The sequence below is a fragment of the Eptatretus burgeri genome, chromosome 17 (assembly GCF_056783735.1).
Source record: "Eptatretus burgeri isolate ZD-2024b chromosome 17, Ebu_testis_v1, whole genome shotgun sequence".
NCBI lineage: Eukaryota > Metazoa > Chordata > Myxini > Myxiniformes > Myxinidae > Eptatretus > Eptatretus burgeri.
The window spans coordinates 20,129,315-20,153,872 of record NC_140977.1 but is presented as its reverse complement, the minus strand read 5'-3'; the positions used below and the strand labels follow the sequence as shown (position 1 = coordinate 20,153,872).

Sequence of the window (24,558 nt, the reverse complement as noted above, 5' to 3'; positions counted from 1 at the left end):
CCTAGATGACCCTCAAAAATTTTCATACTGAGTAGATGTGGCGTACTACATATGCAATTATGATGTCATAACGAGGGCACCTATGACATCGGAAGAAATCACACTCATTTCCCATGAGGAGTACTTGCTATGTGCCAAGTTTCAATTTTTTCCTTGGTGCGGTTTCAGAGATACAGAGGTCCAAATTTTTTGTTTCTCCAATATGATTGCCACACGACGTGAAAGTATGACATCATAATTATCATTAAAACATTCTGCATGAGTAGTCGCAGGAATGGTGAAATTTTGTCTCAATCCGACAAGCAGTTGCGGAGAAAAACCGAAAGTTTTGTGCGGACAAACTGACAGATATACAAACAAGAAGACGCCATGCAGAGCATGACACTTGCAAAATCCAGAAAACAAATTTGACCTCAAAAATAATTGGTGCTTGAATTCAGTGACCTGATTTGAAAATCCTCTTCAAATTTCAAGTGAATCGGATAAAAATTGAGGATTTTAGAAACACCACCTTAGTTGTTGACCTTTTGCCTATGTTTACCTTTAGGTCTTCATCGATCTCAAAAATAATTTGCTCATTGAATTCAATGACCTGAAATATAAATCCTCTTCAAATTTCAAGTCAATCGGATGAAAATTGAGGATTTTAGAAATACCACCTCCGTTGTTGACCTTTGGCCGATATTGAACTTTTCATCCATGTTGACCTCAAAAATAATTGGCTTGTTGATTTTGGTGACCTGAAATATAAATCCTCTTCAAATTTCAAGTCAATCGGATGAAAATTGAAGAATTTAGAAATCTCACCTGTTGTTGACCTTTGGCCTGTGTTGACCTTTTGACCTCAAAAACAATAGGCTTTTTCCTTATAACAAACTCTACCATGTGGTGAAGTTTTGTGAAGATCGGTTTAAAATTGTGACCTGGAGGCAACAAACAGACAGACAGACAAACAGACAAATAGACAAACAAACAGACAGATAGACAGAATAACAAAATCGACTGACCAATATACTTGCAAAATCTTCGATTTTGCAAGTAACAAACAAATGTACCCAAATGCAATAACCTCGCCGAATCCTTTGGCAAGGGTAAAAAGCAAAGATTAAGTCATCAAGAGGAACCTGGATCGGATTCACATTTCAGCTGCTACTCTTCTACCCTCAAACCCATCCATGCACAGCCAAGTGAGCCTTATTCCTAAAAAATTAAATATATAAATAAAAAAAGAAGAAACTAGATCAAAGATATTAAGCAACTCTGGATATGCCTGGTGTTGGCTCATTGGTTAGGGTTGTGGGCTTGGGATCCTAGGATTCTGAGTTCTTCTGAGTTCAAAACCCACTTAGAGGTTGAATTAATACCAGGTGGGGTTCACTCTGCCTGTCATCCTTCTGAGGTTGGCATAATGAGTACCAGCTTGCTGGTATCCTGTGTCAGAGTGTTGACCAGTCTAGGATTGTGTCCAATAGCCAAGGAGATTATTTTGGCAGTATCAATGCTCTGTACAGAGTATGGGCCCAATGTATGGATGAAGTGGTTCCAGAGAAAACATTATTTAATATTTTTCTTCAATCCAATATGGTTGCCAAACCATGTGACCTTTCAATTATTCCTTAACAAACTTGTACATCCAAGGCTTGGAGAACATTTGTGTGAAGTTTCCTCTCAATCTGTCCAGCCAGCCATTCTGGAGAAGATTTTTTATAGGTTTTGGAGTAAATCCAATATGGCTGACAAACCATGTGACCTGTGACATCATATGTGTGAACCTTTTGTTCCTCATGGATCGGCGGTCGTACCTCATAAGTTTTTCCTCGATCTGTTCAGCAACTTCACAGAAGATTTTTGAAGGTTAAAAAAAAAAAAAAAAAAATGGCTGCCAAATTACGTGACCAATGACGACTTCAATTTTTTTTCTCTACATGACCCTCAAAAATTTTCATACTGATAAAATGTAGTGTTTTACATGTGCAATTATGATGTCATAACGAAGGCACCTCGGACATCACAAAAAAGAATCACACATTCCCCATGAGGAGTACTTGCCGTGTACCAAGTTTCAATTTTTTCCTTGGTGCAGTTTCAGAGATATAGACGTGCAAAGTTTTTCCATTTTTTCAACATGGCTGCCACACCACGTGACCTTTGACGTCATAATTATCAGTAAAACATTCTCCATAAGTAGTCGCTCATTTGGTGAAAATTTAGTCTCAATCTGACAAGTAGTTGTGGAGAAAAATAAAGTTCTGTGCAGACAAACAAACAAACGGACCCAAATGCAATACCCTCTCCTCCGGCGAGGGTAATAAGGGTCACTCATGGTAACGAGTATTCTCTGTTTGCTCAGAACTCACTATGACAGGCCACTAGTGAGTAGAATCTCTGTTCAAATGTACTGTGGTCTTGTCAATTCCATATAACTAACATATCTTTTAAAAACATACTAATACACTGTTTGCCTTTCTCAATGTTGAGAAAGTGCTCTCATAAATCCAGTAACTTATGCTCAAAGCGAACACTTCAAACCAGATGACTTTCAAACCATGTGGCAATAATAATGATGAATATGTAATCCCCATACTGGCCTAAGCACATCTGGGACTGGTGAGAGATCTTGTTATTGGTTCAGGCTTAGTTAAAATGAAATATGTACCCCTCTGTCATGTTTGCTGCTCTGATACTTTAAATATTCTTGATAACAGATCATTGCATACTGATGGTTATTTTATAATGAATAGATATTGTGTGTTTGTTAACTGTGTAACAATATAATCCTTTCTTTATTTTATTTCATTTGGTTGGCAAGTTAAGCTGCTTCGGCTGGCACCAGTCAGTCGTGCACCAAAGGCATTGCAGTCACATTAACTCTGCTTTCCCATTCAATTGTAAAGTTGTACAAACACGAAGCCCATAATTATCTCTGCCTTCCCATTGTTATCTTATTTAGATTGCAAAGCAGGAGTCTCATCGGACTGCTGAGACTACAAACTTCTTATTGTGTTGCAAAACTATACCTTATCTGTGTAAACAGATGCTCCACCAGCCTGCTGTGCTGAATCATTGCCTATGTGGCTCTGTGCATGCCCACCCTGAAGCAAGACACACATTCTTTCACTGCACTATGTTGTTTTTTGTGCACAGATTTGTTGTTTTTCTTTGCTTGAAAGACCTCTTGTTTAAACAAAGCTTTCTTGTAGTCTGATATTGATTAACCAGTACCCTTTGATGCTCTGACCCTCCCTCAATTCCAACCATATAAAAGACCATGTATTCTGGCTCAGGGTCAGAGATCTGCTTGTACTCTTGAGACAAGCTTTTCTCCCACACGTGTTTTTATACAATAAACAATCTGTTAGATTACAATGTGTTTTCTCTTTTGTGTGAATTTCCACCACAGATTTTGGTGACGAGGATGGGATCTACCAAGTCCGAAGAGGGCAGTGGAGTGAACGCCGGGCAGAGAGCAAACACTCGGCGCCTGGGAGGAGGAAAGTTCGAGTTCGACCTTTACGGTGACCGGGAACCCTTATAAGAGAGTGGCATTAGAAATGAGGAAAATAATTGAAGACAATAAATTGATTGAGACAGATCCTAAAAAGGTGTGCCCAATAATTGAGAAAGTGTTGCACAACCTGCTAACTAACCAATATGATGTCCGTTTAGCCCATCGCCCATGGAACCAAAGTGACCGACAAGTGATAAAAATGCAGAGAGATTATGAGGATAAACCATGGGAATTTGAAGAACAAATGTTGCATCATATATACTCAACCTCAGCCACTTATAATGATGTGACCGACTTGATGGACGGTACTGCTGATAAAAGTATGGTGAAAAAACAAAGGAATTAGCATGGTGGCCAGACCTCCCACCACAGGAAACTGAAAGGGAGTATAATGCCTAGATATGGGTTCTATGAAAACATTTGGGAATGGCTACAAGTCCACATGAGATAAATTGGGGAAAAAATAAATGCTTACAAACAAAAGAATGATGAGGACCCAGATGATTTTATGAATCGGCTGCAACAAACGATTGTCCAATACTCAGGGATGGAAGAAGAATACCTCATGACTTGTTGATGAGCTTGTTTGTTGAATAATTTTTACCATCAATATCTAAACAAATAAAGCTGGTAAAGATCGGACGGCAATCAGAAACACCAGAGCAGGTATTGGCTGCGGCAAAACATTGTTTTAAGATCGCAACACAGAAGGAAACAACACAGAAGTTTTACAGATAGAAGATTATAGGAGAAAACAACAAAAGGAGAAATGAGATGAGGAGGGCTGCCAAAGATGGAGTAATCTACAGTCTCGGCCAGCGAAGGGAGAGATCCCAACAGCTCCGCATGCCAGCCTGATGGAAGGATCCGATGATGAGACTCCAGGTTTTCCTGCCCCGATCAGACCAGAGTGGAGGCAGGGGCAGGCAGGAAAGAGGTTAAGAGTAGAGACCAAACAATGTCACGAAGGCCCGCTTTAGGCCAGATGTTTGTTATAATTGTGAGGAAAAGGGTCATTGGAGACATGAATATCTGCATCACCAACAGCTGATTCAAAAACCCCTACTGCAGTTTAGGGATCGGCCAGAAGAGAATCGGCGAGCGAAGCCTCAGGGCAGATGGTATTGACAGTGCGAGAGCGAGTTGACATCAGCGTTACCACTGTTAACAGTAACCCCATTAACCGAGCCGATCTTAAATCCAAAGGTAAATGGGAACTACATATTGTTACGAATCTGGAAGCCATTGCACACAGACAGACAGTGGTCCCCGTAGCTAAGTTATTTCGATAAGTATGTGTTTACAGTTAGAATCCCCCCTTTCCCTAATGGGAATTACATGTGTGCGCTACAAATTATTGTATAGTCAGGTTTATTACATCCTTAGCTACAACAACGACAACAGCGCGCCGTCCTGCACTCGACCCGGTCGCCATTACGCACGTGTTTTTCGCTGAGGACGTGGGCGGAGCCTTCATCACCTCGGGTCGAAGCTCCGCTCCGAGGAGGAGCAGAGAGTGTTTCCTTCAGCCAATGAGCGGAGGGCGAGCACCACACGCGTGCCCCAGCCAATCGGGAGCCTGCCACGAGTCATCTGACAACCCACCGTCCAATCAGGAGGAGAGTGGCGGGGAGAAGAAGCCCCTCCCTCCTCAAGAGGAGTGTGGTTGTCTGGACCAGCATTCGGCAGACGGTGATCGTGGCGATTGCGGCGCGGTCTGTAGTTGTCGACGAGTGTTATGCAGACGGTTGTGGCTGGAGCGGTCTGAGACAGTGGTGATCGTGGTTGAGCGGCCTCGTTCGTGGGCCGTGGACTTTGGGTCATGGGTTCGGGTCCCACCGTGGTGGTTTCAGTCGGTGTGGCCGCACGAAGCGGACAGGTACCCCGGCCCAGCTTGACCGAGATAGACCCACGGGGTCCAGTTCTTTTGGGTGTGCGGGTGTGTATGTGTGTGTGTGTGTGTGTGTGTGTGTGTGTGTGTGTGTCCGTGGGACCAGTCTGTTAAGTAGAATTGTGTAAGTGCTTTCCTTTGCTTGTAAATTACATTTCTTTTATTTGTGATAACTCTGCTCTGTGTCTCCCCTCCCCGAGTATTATTGTACAATAAATGACCCCCGTTAAATGTACAAGCTCGTTTTCTGTGCTTTCCTTCATTGGCCTAGCAAGGTGCGTATTGAGAATTAGGCCAAAAAAAAAAAATGTTGCATTGGCGTAACCCGCCCGACCCTAAAAATTCCGCCGACCCTACGGTTTTTTTTTTATCGATATCAAGTATCTTGTTATATTGTTGATTGCGATCGCGATCGCAAAAACCCGGAAGTGTTTCGGACAGAACCCGCTGCACGCTGCGCTATGCATATGTCATAGTTTAGCTCGCTGCGTGTGTGTGTGTGTGTGTGTGTGTGTGTGTGTGTGTGTGTGTGTGTGTGTGTGTGTGTGTGTGTGTGTGTGGGTGTGTGTGTGTGTGCGAAACGGCTCTGCATATCATCTGTACGAGGGAGAGATATTGCGCCTCGCTCGATCAGTACGTCGTCTGTTGTTTCCAACATGGCCGCGTACTCTATCAAGATTACTGGCATGCTTGGGCCTAAAAAACTGTTCAGCGTCTTACGAAAATGCGACAAAGATGCGAGGCTTGGAGATATCATTCAGGGAATTGCAGACGTAAATTGTGACACTGCTCCAATACTTTCCTCCGTGCAAGCGTCTAGCAGTGATGGAGGGTCCTTTTCGGATGTTTTGGCGGCGGAAAAGGTGTCTATCTTAGACGACTTCGGTTATCGCTTCGTCGTGGGTTACTTCAGCCACAGGCTCAGCGATGATTCGGCATCTACGTCTGAGGCTGAGCTGCCCAAGAATGCCTTTGAAATCCTCATGGCTGCAGGCGCAAGGCGAGGAAGATTTGATCTTTCGGGACTGAAAAAGAATTGTAGTTCTGGCATGCCACAGGCACAGGGACTAAATGCAAAGGACCAATTGTTCAATAGCATCATACTATTGCTGGACAAAGAAGCAGTCTGGTTCAAATCAGGAAATCAGAATGAAGCTGAATTCATTGTCAAGGTAAGAATGAAACTGGAGTGAAAGGCATTAGATTTCAACTTTAGACCTTTATTATTAAGTAGCGATCCAAGTAAATACTCAAGACTCTGGATTTAATTTCACAGCTAGGTCTATACAGGCTAGTCAGGAATGAATGACATTTTCACTTTTTAATCTGATTTGTCTAAAAAATGAAATATTGCGGTGAAGTTGAGAAATTTTATACATAGAAATGGTTTTACTCTCTAGAATAGGCTAGTACTATTTTTATTTATCTATAATATTTTCTCTCTTTTTGGTGGTGGGGGGGGAGGGGTACCATTTTTATTTTACAGATCTAGCCTACTCACAATATTACGAGGTCTGTATTTAGACTCAAATGAAATTTCGGAAAGACTTTCAATCCATATATACCCTGCAATAAAATTTGAATAGCATGTTCCAACTCATTTCTACATTGTCTTACCAAGCTTTCACAAGCGAGAGATATGCTGATGCTGAAAGTGTTTTTAATTTTTTTTAATATTTACCGGCGATAGCTCAACTTGTCTAGCCTGCTTCAGTCCAGACGATACTATTTTTATTGTTCTTACTAAATAAACATGTCTATCAAATTTAATGCCTTCAATCGTGCGCAAAAATTTGACAGAATAAAGCCATATTTTGGTATGTTTGAAACTTTTCCATCTTAAATGGTCCAAACCTTCCCCATACTTTTTTTTCAATTTTGAGTGGGGGATACATATATGGAACTCTTGCCAGTTCACATGCAAGTTTGTTTGATTTAAATATTAAAATCAAGTTCAAAATGCTACATGACAATAGCCAAGAACTCGGAATGATACTTTTTGTTATACATTCAGTGCTGTTTGTAATTGTAAAAATTTTGCTTGTTTCGAACAAACTTTAACAATTCTTTTCTATTTCATAATTTTTTAAGACTCTCACCGAAGCTCTGTGGCTTATCACAAATCACCACGCAACTTTGGCCAGGAAAAGAAGAGTTCCTGATCTATGGGCACCGTTCCAGAATTTGAATGACTACCAGGCCAAAAAGCGTCGATGTCCACGCTTGGAATCAGAGGACTTGTTGAAGCAAGGTCACCTTGTTTATTCTTTATCAGGAAGGGCATCACTGGCAAACTTCACTGACTTTTGTCAGGCTGTGAGAGGTCTAGGGGAATGCATGGTAGCGTATGGCCAGTATCTCAAGAAGCAAGCAAGTGAGCAACTTAAGAGGCAGAAGATGGCAGAGCCAGTCAGAAAGGTACAGTAGATATGCTTGTTAATATTTCTATGGAGAATTCCCAATGTATATACCAGCTGAAAAAAAAAAGATATTTTAACTTCACCTTTGAATATGCATTTGTAGAAGAGGTGCATATTTTGCTGTTTTACATGAACACTCTAGCTTCAATTTTGAAAATAATTTATTTGTGTATTTTTTCCATACAGTTCATGCATCTTTCAATTCTATCAATTTAAACCATTGAATTTTGTAATCCTAAACCATTTCCTATAAATTTTCAGGTGTCTGACTCAACTACTGTCACGTATCGCCCAAAAGCATCACCTGGTATGGTTGAGTGCCAGTACAACCTTTTGGATTCGGTGATGACTTCTCTTCCCATTGGCGATAGTATCTTCTTTGATGACTCACAGCACCTCAACATCCAGTTCACCAACCGCATGCAGCGCACACGTTTCTTCGAAAATCTTCATTTGTCAGTTGATGTAGACTTGCTAAGGTGAGGATTTAATTTGAGGGCTTCAAACTATACTTGTAGCCCAATACATTATGTTTACTAGAATGCTGAGGAGAAGTTGATTGAAGTTGATACTGAAATCATAGTTGAGAGTACCCTGCATCTCTTCGTTTCATTCCCTAGATAAAAGTTGCAGATGATAATTTTTTTTTTTTATAAATAGTTGTGCATAGACCAGTCACCAGTGGCCAATATACTTTTAAGATTTTATTCATCCTCTTGATTCCTTTCCCCTTACTTTTTTATTTTCTTTAATTTTAATTTTTCCCTTCTTTGGTTTTTCTCCCTTTTTACTTTTTGTTTCTTCATTTTCTTGAGTTTCTCTTTTGTTTTTTTGCTTTGCAGGTACTGCCCTGGTGGTTCAAAGGATACTATATATATTCTATCAAGAGTGCAGGAGAATCGAGATACTAACCAGGCACTGAGAGATGCCACTACATTCTTTGCCAGAAATTGTGAGAAGCTGCCCCAATACCATACGCTATTCATGAAAAGGCAAATCCGGAACAGGTAACAGCATATTTCAGTAAAATGTTGAAAAATATTCAATAGTTCAAGAAAGAAAGAAGTTAAAAAAAATTGAGGGTGGATCATTTAACCAGTTGATTTCTTTGAACATCAGAGATAAAAACATACAAATTTTTGTTTGCTTTTATTATTTGTCAATAAAAAATTCTATAGATTTGAAATTTTGTTATGTTCTTTTTATATTTTATTCCATTTTAATACTGTGATTTCGAGTTCACCTTTTATTCATAAATTTCACACTTCAGGTACTCTTCAGTGGCAAAGCTCCAACCTGTACTTCTCAGGGCAATGTATGCAGAACTCTCAATGGATGCGTCGGCAGACAGAAATCCTGAAATGGAAGCACGCATGAGGATGGCTTTGGAGGGGGAAGTGGGCATCGTGGTAGATCTCCGTACGCAAAATCAAGGCCGTCCAGACGACAAGTTCAAGGTTTTCTTCAATCAGCTAGAAACTGACTTACAGCAGGTAAATCATAATTCTACAAGAAAATGAATGTAGTTCATATACTTTTGCAGTACTTATGGACTATTACATACATGTTGTTCTCTCCCATGCTTTAGCAATGCAGGAAATACTATTGTCCATATGTAAACAAAAATAGAATTTGTTTACCAATATGGGTATTCTGTAGGTACTAGCAGCAGACGAGAGGCGTCATAACGTGGAACATTTGGCAGAATGGATTTCTCTCCCAGATCTCATTCAGCAAGTGGCACAGATGCCAACCCTCCCGATTTCATCGGGAGGCTTCCGAAAATTCACCCAAACTCCCGCCCTTACGATCACTATCCTTATCCTCCCGAAATTTTGATATTTTTGCACTGTTCACTCATCAGAATGTACTCGTATGAGAATTGAATGAAAAGCATCGTCTGCTACGTATAGCATGTGGTAACTCCATAACGTTCGCTGCTACCAAATTGTACGTAAAAAATTGCAAATTCAAATGAGGAGCAGCGAAACATTGCGTCTGGATCTCGCTTATGCGATCATGCACTGAGATTTAGTGCATGCGGTATGTGTGCAATACAGTGCATGCGGTATGTATGCACAGTGTATATGCATGCGATACGCTCACTGCATGCAGCTGGGCCCCGTACCAGCCCGGCGGTCGCGACCACCGTGCGGTGTTTAACAGCCGCTAGAGTTCTACGAGTCGCGCTGCAGCTGTGGAACATCGACTTCGAAGTTACCGATGCTTCAAGCCCTCGATGTTGATTATGAAATGGCAGAAAAGAAGCTTACGAAGACCAAGAAATGGTCTCAGAAGTACAAGACCGAATACAGTCTCCAATACCCGTGTATTCGAAAGTCTGAAAGAGGAATTCATCATGCGTATTGTACAGTATGCAGCGTTGATATTTCAGTTGAGCACGGAAGTCGCGATGATATTCGGAAGCACGTTGGAAGCAAACGGCACACAGACATTGCAAAGGAGAGATCTTCGAGCACGAGTACCGGTACACTTCTGAATTATTTCACCAAACAAGGGACAAGCGAGGAAGAGGATGTTACCCGAGCGGAACTTCTCTTTAGTGGATTTATTGTGGAACATAACTTGCCCATATTGAAATGAAAGCGGGAGAAGAACCTTCAGAGTTTAGGCTTTATTCCATTTGATTGGAGCCGCTTCTGCGGGCACACTGGGGAATACAGGTTCAGCTAGGAGTACATAAGCAGTAACGTATACATGTGCGATTAATCATTGCAGACTAAATCCGCGTAAGCACGGAGTTCGATATAATCTCCATTCTCACCAGTCAATGAGCACCTTCAGTCAACGAGCATCAAGTGAACAGCCGATGTAAATGGCAATGCCCCGGGGACAATCACCCCGTGCCGCGGAGACCTCCCCTTATACGCGAGACGCACAACATGTGATCCCGCGTCATGTCCCTCAATTCACCTCAATTCACCACACATATCAGTCTCAGATCATGCTGGACCTCTATTTCAAAAGATGTTTCCAGATTCAAAAGTTGCTTCAAAGTATGGATGTGCAAGAACAAAAACTTCAGCAATAATTGGTGAGATGTCAAATGTTACTGCTTCATCTATTGCCGATATTGCTAGACGAGCTCCATTTAGCCTAGCTACAGACGGTAGCAATGACAGTGGTGAGGCCCAGCTATATCCTGTCCTGATTTCGTACTATGACAACAGTGCTGGGATTGTGAAGCAAGGTTTGCTAAGTTTGCCTGCGTGCAAACAAGATTCCACTGGAGAAAACATTTTCAAACTGCTTGATCATGAGTTCAGTGACAGGAAAATTCCGTGGGGAAATTGTGTTTCCTTTTGTGCTGATAATGCCTCTGTCATGGTGGGCAAGCACAAAGGAGTCGCTGCTTATATCCACAAACAAAATCCAGAGTGCTACATCATGGGATGCCCTTGCCATATGATGCACAATACGGCCAAGAAGGCGGCTCAGGCCTTACCCATTGAATTAGATGACTTTCTCATCGATATTTACTACTACTTGGACAAAAGTAGTAAACGCGTCAAAGGAGTGAAAGCACTGCAAGAACTCTGTGATGCCCCGACACACAAGATTCTGAAGCATGTCGCAACAAGGTGGCTGTCCCTTGGTCAGTGCCTAGACAGGCTGATTGAACAGTGGGAGCCACTTCGCCTCTTCTTCAAAGAAGAAGTACGAAGAAAAATGCAACCAACTGCAGCCAAGACTCTAACAACGAGCAAGAAGGACGGCACTGTATCTACTGCCAGTACTGGCACTGCAGGATCAAGCACTAGTGGAGCAGCATTCACCACTACCACTGCAGTATCTGCTGCGAAGAAGACAGCAGGGACAGCACCAAAACCAATGCTGAGAGCAGGTAGCATCACCGGCCCTTCATCACGTTCATCTACAAAGCAGATCCCTTCAGAGTCGAGAAAGACTGTGATAGTCCCATCTACAGGCAAAGAAGGACCCAAGTTAAGTTCTGCTTTTGCCAAATCACTTGATAGAAGCTCAGCAAAACCTTCGAATCAGAGGTCTTCTTCCTTGGCTGCACCTACCTCAAGCTCTCTCCTCAAACGTAAAATTGGATCTGGTACTACGAGTCTGACCTCTTCTGCTGGCAGTAAACGCAAGTGTGATCGCCCTGCGGCTAAGTGTACTACGAGTTCTACAACTAAAAGCGCATCTTCCTCAAACACTGTGCAGGAATCTAGAGAAAAACGTGTCAACAGGATGTTCTTGTCTCCACAAACAAAACTCTATTGTTTCTTCCTTCGATATGCTAACAAGCTTTTTGAGAAGGGGAATCTTCTGCTCCAAAGAGACGAACCCTGTATTCATCTCCTGCACGGAGAATTGAATGGTCTTCTGAAAGATATCTTCGTACGGTTTTTGAAACCATCGGTGTCATCGGTTGCTCTGGTAAATGTACCCTTCTCTGACAGAAATCATCAGAAGAATGATGAGGACCTCATGATTGGGAACGATGCCAAACTGTATATAAGGGAACAAAGGAGTCTCAAGAAATCCACCTTCACTCTGAGTGAGTCAGACATCCAAGGTTTCTTCAGTGCAGTTCGCTCATATTATGTGAAAGCCTGCAATTACATCTTCAAAACCTGGCCGCTAGATGATGAATTAGCCAAGCATGCTCAGGTGCTGGATGTTAAGCTACACCAAGAAGTGGGGTTTGACTGTGTGGAGTTTTTCATCAAGAAATTCCCCTGTCTGTTCAGTGGCGGTGATAGTGACATAGACAGTCTTGAGAGTGAATTCGCTCACTACCAGGCAGACGCCTCCATAGCTACAATTGCTACTGAGACAGTGAGATTGGATGAGCAGTGGCATCGGATTTCACAGCTCACAGATCCCTGCACTGGTGCCAAGAAGTATCCTAATTTGAGCAAAGTGATGAAGGGAATCTTGGTCATTCCTCATTCGAACGCATCATGTGAGCGGGCACTCAGTCTTGTACGGAAGAATCATACTGAATTTCGTCCCAATTTGAGTGTCAAAACCCTGGAAGCTCTCTTAATTGAAAAACTAGCTCATAGCACCCCTTGCTACCAGAGAGAATACAGCAAAGACATAATCAGAAGGGCTAAAAGAGCCACACAGCTGTCACTCAGCAAAGCTGCCATGGAAAAAGCAAGCAGCAGTCGTACCAGCCAGTAAGGTAAGAAAAATATTGCTTCTTTTGTGCTTTTTGTTAATCTTTGATTGTCCCCTAACTTACTAATATTAACATACATGTAACATTAAAAAGTGCACAATTTTCCCCTTTTTTTGTTCAAAAAGTGGGAATTCTTAACATGTTAAATGCTCCAAAATAGGGCTCAGAGGGCACTAGAGAGCGTCTAGAACCCCAGAGCTTCCAGGGCCCGAAGGCGGGCCCTGGACCCCGCCGCAAGGGTCGAGCGCTCCGCGCTCGAGATGTGCGCTTCGCGCACATTATTTGGTGTCAGTTGCAAATCCTCCCTAATTCTGATTTCCAAAAGTTGGCATCTCTGAAGTGGCCAGCAGATGTCCAACTGGTACAGATATTCCGACCAAGTCTCTAGTCCGCTTGCAGTTTCAACCAAGAAACCCAAACAGCCATACTGCTTCTACATACAAGAAGAAGTATGCAGTGCAGTACAAAATACAGGTCGCCAGATTGTGTTCAGAGTTTCTTGTTCAAATGCATGAATGACTTTATTTGTTGATGGATCGGAAGAGGTTCATCGTGGTGAAGAATGAATAAAGAAAGTTAATCATTTGTCTCACGATGTACAAACGTAGAAAGGTTGCGACGTTTTGACTGCTACTGCTGGTCTTCTTCAGGCAATGAGCATAGACCACGCTGCGCAGGGGTTATATTCCACGCTGCAGGGGGGATATACGTTGCAACCTTTCTACATTTGCGCATCGTGAGACAACTGATTAACTTTCTTTATTCAATTTATTTGTTGTTTTGCCTTTTTCTACTCACATCTAACCAATTATTTTTCTTTGTTTTATTTTTTATTTCAATTTTAGAGAAATTGAAATATTTATATTTTTCATTTTGTTTCTGTTTGTAATTCTTTCTTTTTTGTTTCATTTTGCATATTTTTCTTTTTAAATTCAGAATTTACATTTGTACACAGTATTACAATCTGTTACACAGTAAATGTTTTCAATATACATTTAACCTTGCCTAAGTCGAACTCGCCTAAGTCAAAGGTCTTATCAAGTCCTCTTCTCTTTATATTCTATTGTTTTTAACCCTCATAAGTCAAATTTCTTCTAAGTTGAGGTTATTTCTTCAGTCCCAACAGATTCGACTTAGGCAAGGGTGACTGTACATTTATATTTGTCAGAAAAAACAGAATTACAAACACAAAGCAGTCTTCATGGAAAATGTAATTTTGTTCCTTCTAATTAAATAGAATATGTGTATGACTGTATGTACAATTTAATTCATATGTTTTCTTATTCTTTTTAATCTTCCTCTTTATCTTCTTCTTCCTCTTCTTCATCTTCGTTGTCATTTCCTAATCAATTCTTTATTCATTTTATTTGTTATTTCATTTCATTTTAATTTATATTTTATTTATTCATTTATTTATCTATTCTTTTTTTTTACAGAGGAGACAGCTGAGGGAAAGCCATCCTGATGTCCACTATTGTGCAGCTCTGTACAAGTACCTCAGATCGATGTCACTGAAGCTTGGATCATCGTGCAAATTACTGAGTTTGGATGACAAGTCCAAGATATCTTTCGGGGAACCTGGGACAGTTTTGGCCTCTGGAGTTTGAGGAAAGCAACAGATAGCACCATCTACATCAACAATTGAAGTAGCAGATCATGACGTCAACAACAAAGGGCACTTGACTCCTTCAGTTGTGTTGGATGTTGAGCTACCTGATGATGTGGACAGTTCATTTTGCCGTGGCAATGTGACAGTGTTTCTGAATGATTCAACGTTTCAGGCATCCACACCATTTCGCCACGTGGCATCAATTCACAGATTGCTGACAGAAGGAGACAGCAGACCGCCAGTCCTCTTGATGTATACAGATGGTGGACCTGACCACAGGGTAACCTACCACTCTGTTCAAGCGTCACTGATAGCCCTGTTCCATGCTCTCAATCTGGACATGCTTGTGGCAGCACGGTGTGCACCAGGAAACAGCTGGATAAATCCAGTAGAACGAATCATGGCCTTGTTGAATCTTGCACTACAGAATGTTGGCTTGGAGACAGACAAATGTGCAGATGAAATTGAAGGTATACTTTTGCTATTCTCATTGCATGGTCCCTGAAAAGATATTTCCATGTTTTGATGATGTAAATTGTAAAATAAACTGTTCCAAAACAAACAAGGATATTTTCAAATTCCAGATATAATATATAGGGCTACAAATATGTCTGACAGGAAGGGGGTATTGGTGGACAATTATAAGATGGGAAATTTAAACTTGAGTTTTCCCTTGAAAGTGGGGTATTAAATCTACAAATAGTATTTTTGCCATACTTCTTGTATAAGAGGTTTCACATTTTAGATACTTAATATTGATTTAGGTATTTAATGCCAGAAATTTTACCCAGGTTCATGTGGTTGTAAAAAACATGTACTTGTTAAAACCTTGCTCTTATTTTTATCTTGTGTATATTTTACAGAAATCCTTTGCAAGTGCTCTGGGATGACTTCCATTCGGAAAGCTGCAGAAAAGAGTGAAACCATCTCTGCAGCGTGGATCGAGTCACTGCAGCCAATGATAGCACTCTTGAGAAGAAGATTTGAACGGCTGGCATTGAAAGACCGCAAGGTAATATCCAAATTTTATAATTATATTTACTTTTTTTTCTAAACAGGTGTATTAAAGACAGAGGTTTTCCCCCTTTGGTACACATCATTTAGACCAATGACAAGAAGGTAATTTGAAAGTAATGTTTATCAATGGATTTTGATTTGCTCATCACCTCAGATTCTTACGAAGGACCCTGTCACCATGGAACACATTCAAGATCTTCAGAGATTTGTGATGGAGATTGATCCAAGTGTTGACATGAACAAGCTTCAACAGAAGTTCGTTGCAAAGAACTTACTCTATCAGCAATTTGTGACCCGACACTGCAGGGCAAGGAATTACAGTTTCCAGGTACAGTAGACTTTTTTTTATTCTTAATTTCATTGAAATATCTTTATACTTTATACTGAATAATTCTTGCCTTTGATCCCAACATGGATAAACACTGATTGTGTTTATCCATGTTGGGATAAGGCAAGAATTATTCAATTATTATCTACCCAACATATTAAGAATCATTAATTTGATATCTTTATACTTGCCAAAGACTGCAAAGTGCAAAGTAAATTTAGAAATTTAGAACCCGAAATGTCACTTTATAATAAAGTGAGGTTTACTGAAGTTTGTGACTGCCTGTATATTAATGTTTGATATTTTTACCTTTTTACCTATTTTTTTTTCAGATTCGCAAGTGTGATGATGCAGATTGCTGTGGGCCCAAGCAGTTGACTGAGCTGACGTGGTTACCAGACCCTGTACTAGATGCTACTGGAGAGCACTACAAGAAGTATGAAGAAGTTGACGGTACAGATACAACCCAGGAATTCATGCCATCATCAAAGAACTTCAAAGGAAACATTTCTGAAGAGGAGCAGGTACTTGCATTTGCAATGTGATATTCACAGCTTGTAGTACTCTATGGCAGCATTTTGTTTAGATTCATATTTGAGGGTGCTGCTCAGCTAGTGACCACCACTGGCTTTTTCTCTCCCTGTTTCTGACATAGCTGATTGATTTGGGGAACAATTTGACAGAATTTACATGCACATTTTTGTTACTCTACACAAAATTGGGTTTGGGTTATGGGTCATGGGGGCATGGGTCTGTATAAGTTTTGCAAAGTTGGTCAATTCCATTCAATGTTACCTTTTATTGTTATATCTTTTCATGTACATACTCTGATAAATTCATGTGTTCTACTTTACATTTCTACACTATTGTATTCATTCCATTTAATTTCTTTTATCAAAGCCATCGGAAACTGAATTTCTATGTAATTTTTTTCATAAACCAATACAGCAATCTTGTTTCATGTATAACTTGTATATGTAAGTTTTATACTTTAGCTGCTATTCATTTTCTCATTTATACTAAAACCTTTGTAAAAACATATTTCGTTTTGTTCAGGGTGCTGCTACTTCACATCTCACAGCACAGAATGCACGCACAACAATCCAGTGTGGAGAATGTAAGAAACCACGCGTCGTCTATGCAGACCGGAAGCCATCCCCAAAGGATCTGTTCGACTTGAAAGCAGCTACTGAAGACACTGACTACACATGTGGCAGTCAACTGGTTCCTGTTGGGCACAGACTCTGCAAGAAGGTAAACGCTTAAACTGTATAGACAGTTTAAGTTTTCATTTATCTCTTTTTAGAAGATGTCTGTAAACAGTGAAGTGACTTCAGATATACAAGTACATCAGACTGAATAATGCATAAGAGAATCTATGTAAATTTAATTAATCATTTATTTATTTATTTCATTTCATTTCATTTCATTTCCAGAATATTAAACATATAACAATGAAACGGCCCAGGAGAAGGAATGCCAACTAAAATGACTGGGGATATCTGTAGAAAGCTCTCCTCATTTTAGTTGAATACATGAACATATGCACAAACCCATTTTAAAATGAAAATACATGCAAATTTTTTTTTTATAAATCCAATCGAAATTGTAAACCAATGTAAAAATCAATGCATATAATTTTGACATTTAAAAGAAGAAAAGGGGAAGAAGAGGAAAGGGAAATGGGGAAAGTAAAAGGGAAAGAGAATACAGAAAAAAAAAATATTTAAGATTCTGAATTAAAACTTGGCTGGAATTCATTTTGTTTTACTTTTTTGCGTTTATAGTCTATTTTGCCATCAGAATAAATACATTTTACATCTATACCCATATTTTCAATCGGGGTGCTACTTAAATTTTTTTGAGGTGCTTGCCCAGTTGAGCAAGCAAAGTACTACAGAACACTTAAGCTCTACCTAGTATTGAAAAAAACTTTTAAAAAATACACAAATGTAACAGTTTCCAACTGAATTTACCTACAAAATTTGGGCAAGCATTTTATATCATTGCTCAAAAATGCTTGCCCAAATTTGACTTTCACTTGCCCCAAGCACCCTGTACATCTCTTTTTTTTCTTCTTCTTCTTTCAGATGTATGTTCGTTTGGCCCTGAATTGCGGGGACCATATTGAATATGCCTACTACAGTAGCCAAAAGTTCGTGCAAGGTGTCTGCTGCTACTGCATACAACCTTCTTCTGGTGGACCAAGAAGAGATGCACTCAAGAGAATATACAAGACAGTGCTTCCTGTTTGTGAAGATTGCTTCAACATGGGGAAAGAAATCCCAAAATGCAGACCATATAAGAAATAGACACCCCCACTAAATTGTGTGGACTGTCAGACCAGATATACTGTTTATCAAACAGCTGCATTGTTTCTGCACCTTCTGACATTATTTTCTCTTCACTTTACAATGAAGATTTTCCTGGACATGAAACTGGAAAAGAAAGAGTCGCTCCAATGCACCTTTGTACGAAGGGCATCCAGTATTCTTTGTTTGACTGTGGCTAGTAGATACCATTGTACTGAAGTTTTTACAGTTGTACATCTAAATATTGTTTTGGTAATGACTTTGTATTCTATATTTGCAAAAAGGTCAATTTCTTTTCAAAATATTCCTTGCAAACATCTCTCACAGGCAACACTCTCTAAAGATACTTCCCACCTCAGGAAATTTGATATCAGCTAAACACCTGCAATATGAGCAAAATAATGATATAAGAAAGGAAGACTTTAAAACAAGACAAAAATACCTCAAACTTGTTATGTATTGTAGGCACAAGTTTGCATTAACTGTTGGAAAAACACAACAACTGCATTTCTAATAAAGTATTCTGAAATGCTTTAGACACAGTAGAATTCTTTGTCTTTTGTTATTATTGGATCATTCACAACTGCCAACATTTTTACAAGTTGTCATTGGGTACTCTTTTCAACCCCCCATTCCTCAAAGTTGTACAAAATTGAATATTCACATTGAAATGTTCTAAAAATAAAATGGGTACGCCACTAGGTACAGGTAACTCTGCCTAAGTCCATCTCTTGGGACCACAAAAATCTGTTCGATTTAGAAGAAATTTGTCTTACCAGAGGTAAAGACATGTTTTGCATGATTTGTTAAAAAAATTACTTCAACTTGGGCGATTATTTGACTTAGAGAGGTTTGACTTCGGCAGAGTTCACTGTATTTGCTATTAAAAATGTTGATATATGTGTGAACAGCACCGAAAAGGCTATAAACCAGCATCTTGTGTATTCCCCTGGAGATGGTGCCTGAGATATCTCAGGCTTGGCAGGGGCTGATTCAGGATCTTGGGGAAAGGGGGGCTTCATCCGCCAAAGGCGAAAGGCCCGAGCCCCAGCAGGAAGTTTGGGGGGCCTCCCCCAGGGAAAAAAAAATTTAAAGGGTCTTCATATGGGATTTCCTGGCATCTGACGATAGAATTTACACATCTTAGAGCTGTTGTCAGTGGTGTACCGTCGTACTCAGTAGACAAAGCATTGGAGGGGCAGAGTGTTGTTCGTGAACAATGCTCTGCCCCTCCAATGCTTTGTCTACCATGTACGACAGTACGCCACTGGCTGTTGTAAAAACTACAGTCAACCTTGTCTAAGTCGAATCTGTTAGGACTGAAGAAATAGCTTAGATTTAAAGGTGTAAAAACAAAAGAATATAAAGAGAAGAGAACTTGATAAGATCTTTGACTTAGGCGATTATTCGACTTATGCAAGTTCGATTTAGGCAAGGTTCACTGTACTAGTTTTTTTTTTGAGTGGGGGGGGGGTCGCCGACAAAAAGGGGGGGTACTCGAGCCGAGGGAGATTTTGGGAGGGATTTATTAAAAAAAAAAAAATCCCTACCTACCTACCCTATTTTTCAGTGACCCGTTACGCCAATGCAACATTTTTTTTTGGCCTTAGTAAGGCCGTTTGTGCCGTAGGTTGTTCATTTGGTTCGGCGCGGCTTTGGTAAATCCCGCTCGGTTACGCCGGATCCGAGTCGGTGATAGCGACTCGATTCGGACAAAGTCGGTCGAGGGTGTGGTTTTCCCCGATAGTTGGACGACGTGGGTATTTAGGTATATTGAAATTAGGCAATTAACCCTACCCCACGCAGTCAAAATATTGGTGACCACGGCCCACTAAGGGACCCGTAAACTCTCGGACTTGTCCGAGAGTCGCGACCTAAATTCCGTGTGCTCAGTGGGAGACGACTTCACTGCTCCACTTAGTGGTCGTTTGTCACCACCGAACCCCGGCCCACAACAATATCGCTTCTCGTGGACATGGGCGCTACTCGCTCAACAATCAGAAAGGATGTTATGCCTAACGCACCACTATCACAAAAAATGCTAACGTAGTAAGAATTTTGGGTGTATGAGAGAGAATCCCAGTCACCCAAAAATTAACTGTTATGCACGGACCTTGAGAGTGCCGTCATGCTTTCTTGTTAGCAGCTAACACACCTGTAAATTTGTTAGGACGAGACTTACTGGGCAGCTAGGATGTACCGTGACATGCACATCAGATGGGGTGCATGTAGATATTTTTGAGAGTAAAGAGGAAGAGGCCTTATAGATGTCATCGTGATCGGTAGGGCCAGTCGTGCACTGGTGGTGGTTGTGTGAAGGAAATGTTCGTGATGTAACTAAACCAAATCTAACGGAACTGAAAGTAATACTTGATTTAGCGGCCTGGTTTGAATCTTACCACATTAACATGATAAATGGGTAGAACCCCTACACTATATGGCGTACAATGACACCACGGGAGAGAAGACGATAAGTATGAAAATCAGGTAAAAAGTATGTTGGGAAGCAAATTTGGTATGTAAACAGCTGATCATTTCCTGTGGATGTTGCTGTATGTTTTCCAGGTGTCGGATCCAATCTGCTTCCTTTTTGCGTTCTTTTTGATCTTCAAATTTTCCAAATTTTTTCTCGGTCCTCTTTTTTCGGGGGAGTTGCCACATTTTGTTTCTGTTTCCCCAGCTTTCTGTAGAACTTTTGGGTTGTTTTCAAACTGTGGATTTTGATTTCTTCTCTTGTTGGCCTCATCATAGTTTTTTAATTTTCCTTGCTGTCTGTTGTATTGGGAGTTTATTATGGGCAGCAAATGGGTCTGGTCTGTTACTTTCTATGTTGTACTTCTTTTTTATTTGTCTGATTATTTTCTTGAGCTTTGGATTTGTTTTCCCATCTTCAATTGTTCTTTCTGTCCACCCTCAATCAGTCTCTCTGCTTCTCAACTCTCTGTTTCCATGGTGGTGTTTTGTTTCTGGTCAGATTATAAGATCTATATTTTTGGTGTCGTCATTTGCCTGTTATTTTCTCTTGGACATACAATGCTGCTGCAAAACTTACATCGTTGATTTCTCTCAGATTAGGTGATTTTGGAAGCATTTTAATGACTGCTTGATTTATTCTCCTTAATTGTATGTTCAACTGTTTATTCGGTGGAGATGTGGTTTTTGCTTGGGTGATATTCATTCAATTTCCTCTATTTTATGAGCCAGTTCATCTAGCCTATGCTATTCATTGTGTACCTCCTTTTCTTCATTCTGTTGTTATACATTATTCTCCTCCTCATTGTAATCAATCATTGTTGAAAAGCATATTCTGTGCACGAAGCCTAGGGGGTTAGCGTAAAGGAGAAAGATTCATGAACCAAATGAAACAAATAAAGCTGTATGCCAAGGCTGAAAGAGTTCCACTCATGAAATACACTGCAGCAGTATCAATAATTCAAAGATACTTGATCCAGGAAATAACTGACAAAGCAAGACAGCAAGCAATTGAAAACATAAATCAGATGACCCAAGGAGAGAGAATCAGTCTACAAAAAAAACAGAAAATCTGCATAAAGAAAGAAAAATAGACCTTATTATGAGCAAGGAATATGCCAGACGAAATGGTGTGAGGAAAGGAATTGTAAACACCTGGGAACAGATAAATAATCAGAAGATTATGCCCTTATAAAGGTAATTTTAATGGGGCAACACTAAGCTCAAAGAAAAACAATATCCTCAAACAAAATATTAGGAACTAAGAAGAAGAGATGAAGAAACTGATGAGCCAATAAGAAATGACTGGTCACCTACAAATGGTAACCCACCACCAATGTCACAATGGAATGATTGGACATACGTTCAGGATGAGATTGCCAGAGTACAAACTCCCAAAGAAAAGGAACAACCAACAGAACTTACTGGTGCTACAGAGAAAATAGAACAAGAGAGGAAAACAGAAACAGATGGGATTTCAAATTTAATCACAAAAACACAAACAGAAATTTGGCAACAGATTGGAGAAGACAATCAAGAAACAAAACTGAAAACTCCACAACAGGACCAGAGAATAACATAAGGAAATGCTGTTGCAGCACCCGTAGAGAAAGATCAACTCAAAGTTACGAACTCCAATCAAATAGTACCATTGCAAACAAAATTTGTGCATTTGTATGAATGTTCTACATCGTGTATTTTCATGTGCCTTTTAATGTTGGATAACTGACGACAAGATTTTCCACAAACTAAGCATGTGTAAGGGCATTCACCATTGTGAATTCTCATGTGTATTTTTAAGGTGGATGAATGACTGAAGGATTTTCCACAAGTTGTGCATTTGTATGGGCGTTCACCATTGTGAATTCTCATGTGTGTTTTCAGGATGGATGACTGAGTAAAAGTTTTTCCACAAGTTGTGCATTTGTATGGGCGTTCTCCACTGTGAATTCTCAAGTGTAATTTTAAGTGACATGACTGATTGAAAGATTTTCCACAAACTGTGCATTTGCACGAGCGTTCACAATTGTGACTTATCATGTGTGTTCTGAGGGTGGATGACCGACTGAAAGATTTTTCACAGACTGTGCATTTATATGGCCGTTCTCCACTGTGAAGTCTCATGTGTATTTTAAGGTTAGATAAACGATTAAAGGATTTTCGACAATTTGTGCATTTGTGGGGACGTTCTTCATTGTGTATTGTCACATGTGTTTTAAGGGTGGATGACTGATGAAAAGATTTTCCACAATTTGTGCATTTGTAGGGACGTTCACCATTGTGAGTTATAACATGTGATTTTAGGTGAGATGACTGATTGAAAGATTTTCCACAACTTGTGCATTCGTATGGACACTCGCCATTGTGAATTCTCATGTGCGTTTTAAGGTTGGATGACCGAGCAAAAGATTTTCCACAATTTGTGCATTTGTTTGGGCGTTCTCCATTGTGAAGTCTCGTATGTGTTTTGAGAGTGGATGAATGACTGAAAGATTTTCCACAAGTTGTACATGTGTAAGGGCGTTCACCGTTGTGAATTCTCATGTGTCTTTTCAGGATGGATGACTCATTAAAAGATTTTCCACAATTTGTGCATTTGTATGGGCGTTCACCATTGTGAATTCTCATGTGTGTTTTAAGGTTGGATGACTGAGTAAAAGATTTTCCACAAGTTGTGCATTTGTATGGGCGTTCTCCACTGTGAATTCTCAAGTGTGATTTTAGGTGACATGAGTGATTGAAAGATTTTCCACAAACTGTGCATTTGCACAGGCGTTCACAATTGTGACTTTTCATGTGTGTTCTAAGTGTGGTTGACCGACTGAAAGATTTTTCACACACTGTGCATTTATATGGACATTCTCCACTGTGAAGCCTCATGTGTATTTTAAGACTAGATAGCCGATTAAAAGATTTTCGACAATTTGTGCATTCATGGGGACGTTCTTCATTGTGTGTTGTCACATGCGTTTTAAGGGTAGATGACTGATTGAAAGATTTTCCACAACTTGTGCATTTGTATGGACACTCACCATTGTGAATTCTCATGTGCGTTTTAAGGTTGGATGACCGAGTAAAAGATTTTCCACAAGTTGTGCATTTGTTTGAGTATTCTCCATTGTGAAGTCTCATATGTGTTTTCAGAGTGGATGAATGACTGAAAGATTTTCCACAAGTTGTGCATTTGTATGGATGTTCATCTTTCTTTCCTTTGTGAGCCTTGTGAAAATTATACTCTGCAAACATTTCCTCATTTTGTTTGTCTTGTGTGTAAAAAGTCCTGTTGGTTCCATTTGGTGAGTTCTGCGGTCGTGTGTTTGCACCATTCATAAAAGTAGGTGCAGTCTCCATTGTAGATTCAGTGGATTCTCCTGTAAATACAACGTCACATTACCTGTAAAAAAAATAAAAAATAAAAATGATTCTGTTCATTACTCGTAACATCATTCTGAAAAACGTACCAAAGTCCAACATGTGTGTTCATTTATTTGTTTCACTGCAGAAAAAGTAAAAAAAAAAAAAAAAATTATTGATGTAACTCAACAGTCGTGTTCAAAAGTTTTGGTTTTTTCTAATGATATTCATACTTTTGGATAAATTCGTCCAATTATAAGTGATAATCATGTTTATTATTCTATATTAACAGCTTTTATAAATGCGCGTGGACAAACTGCTGAAGTAAACCAGAACGGCACTCGACAGAGCACATTCCTCCGTCAGGCTGAACTGTTTACGTTTTGCAGCCCCTGATAGGCAGGATCTGCATCGAGACCTTAACTAAAATCTACTTGTCTTGTTCTTGTCAGCTGTGTTTTTATTGAGCTTTGGACTTGTCAT

The 24,558-nt window shown here is 40.0% G+C and overlaps 4 protein-coding genes across 15 annotated transcripts in view; 2 read left to right on the top strand and 2 right to left on the bottom strand.

Annotated features, from left to right (window-relative positions):
- LOC147009492 (uncharacterized) overlaps window positions 1-24,558 on the bottom strand; it is a 170,951-nt gene that overhangs the window by 67,696 nt on the left and 78,697 nt on the right. The window lies entirely within an intron of this gene.
- LOC147009494 (uncharacterized) lies at window positions 7,472-14,590 on the top strand. Its single transcript, XM_085861190.1, has 6 exons — window positions 7,472-7,817; window positions 8,081-8,298; window positions 8,662-8,826; window positions 9,090-9,312; window positions 9,479-9,556; window positions 14,420-14,590. Exons 1-6 carry the CDS (start codon window positions 7,737-7,739, stop codon window positions 14,588-14,590), a joined length of 936 nt encoding a protein of 311 aa, XP_085717316.1. The 5' UTR covers window positions 7,472-7,736.
- Window positions 13,321-16,482, top strand: LOC147009493 (uncharacterized). Its single transcript, XM_085861189.1, has 5 exons — window positions 13,321-13,432; window positions 14,420-15,062; window positions 15,456-15,604; window positions 15,764-15,937; window positions 16,270-16,482. The coding sequence occupies exons 2-5, from the start codon at window positions 14,843-14,845 to the stop codon at window positions 16,480-16,482; spliced, it is 756 nt and encodes a 251-aa protein (XP_085717315.1). The 5' UTR covers window positions 13,321-13,432; window positions 14,420-14,842.
- The window catches only part of LOC147009491 (uncharacterized), a 97,829-nt gene continuing 89,983 nt past the window's right edge, over window positions 16,713-24,558 (bottom strand). For 5 of the 12 annotated variants that reach the window (XM_085861835.1, XM_085861834.1, XM_085861833.1 and 2 more), the window contains one exon: window positions 16,713-24,092. In XM_085861835.1, the coding sequence (XP_085717961.1) occupies window positions 22,360-24,092 (1,733 nt within the window). In that variant the 3' untranslated portion in view covers window positions 16,713-22,359. Of the gene's footprint in view, window positions 24,116-24,182; window positions 24,218-24,558 lie in introns of all 12 variants that reach the window. The other 7 variants (XM_085861839.1, XM_085861841.1, XM_085861840.1 and 4 more) reach the window with 4 other exon arrangements.

Excerpts from the sequence above, each read along its gene's own strand:
- LOC147009494 (XM_085861190.1), top strand. The coding sequence starts at position 7,737 with ATGGTAGCGTATGGCCAGTATCTCAAGAAGCAAGCAAGTGAGCAACTT. Across the intron at positions 7,818-8,080 it reads TGGCAGAGCCAGTCAGAAAG|GTGTCTGACTCAACTACTGT; the intron begins GTACAGTAGATA and ends ATAAATTTTCAG. Across the intron at positions 8,827-9,089 it reads AAAAGGCAAATCCGGAACAG|GTACTCTTCAGTGGCAAAGC; the intron begins GTAACAGCATAT and ends TTCACACTTCAG.
- LOC147009493 (XM_085861189.1), top strand. The coding sequence starts at position 14,843 with ATGTATACAGATGGTGGACCTGACCACAGGGTAACCTACCACTCTGTT. Across the intron at positions 15,605-15,763 it reads TGGCATTGAAAGACCGCAAG|ATTCTTACGAAGGACCCTGT; the intron begins GTAATATCCAAA and ends TCATCACCTCAG. Across the intron at positions 15,938-16,269 it reads CAAGGAATTACAGTTTCCAG|ATTCGCAAGTGTGATGATGC; the intron begins GTACAGTAGACT and ends TTTTTTTTTCAG.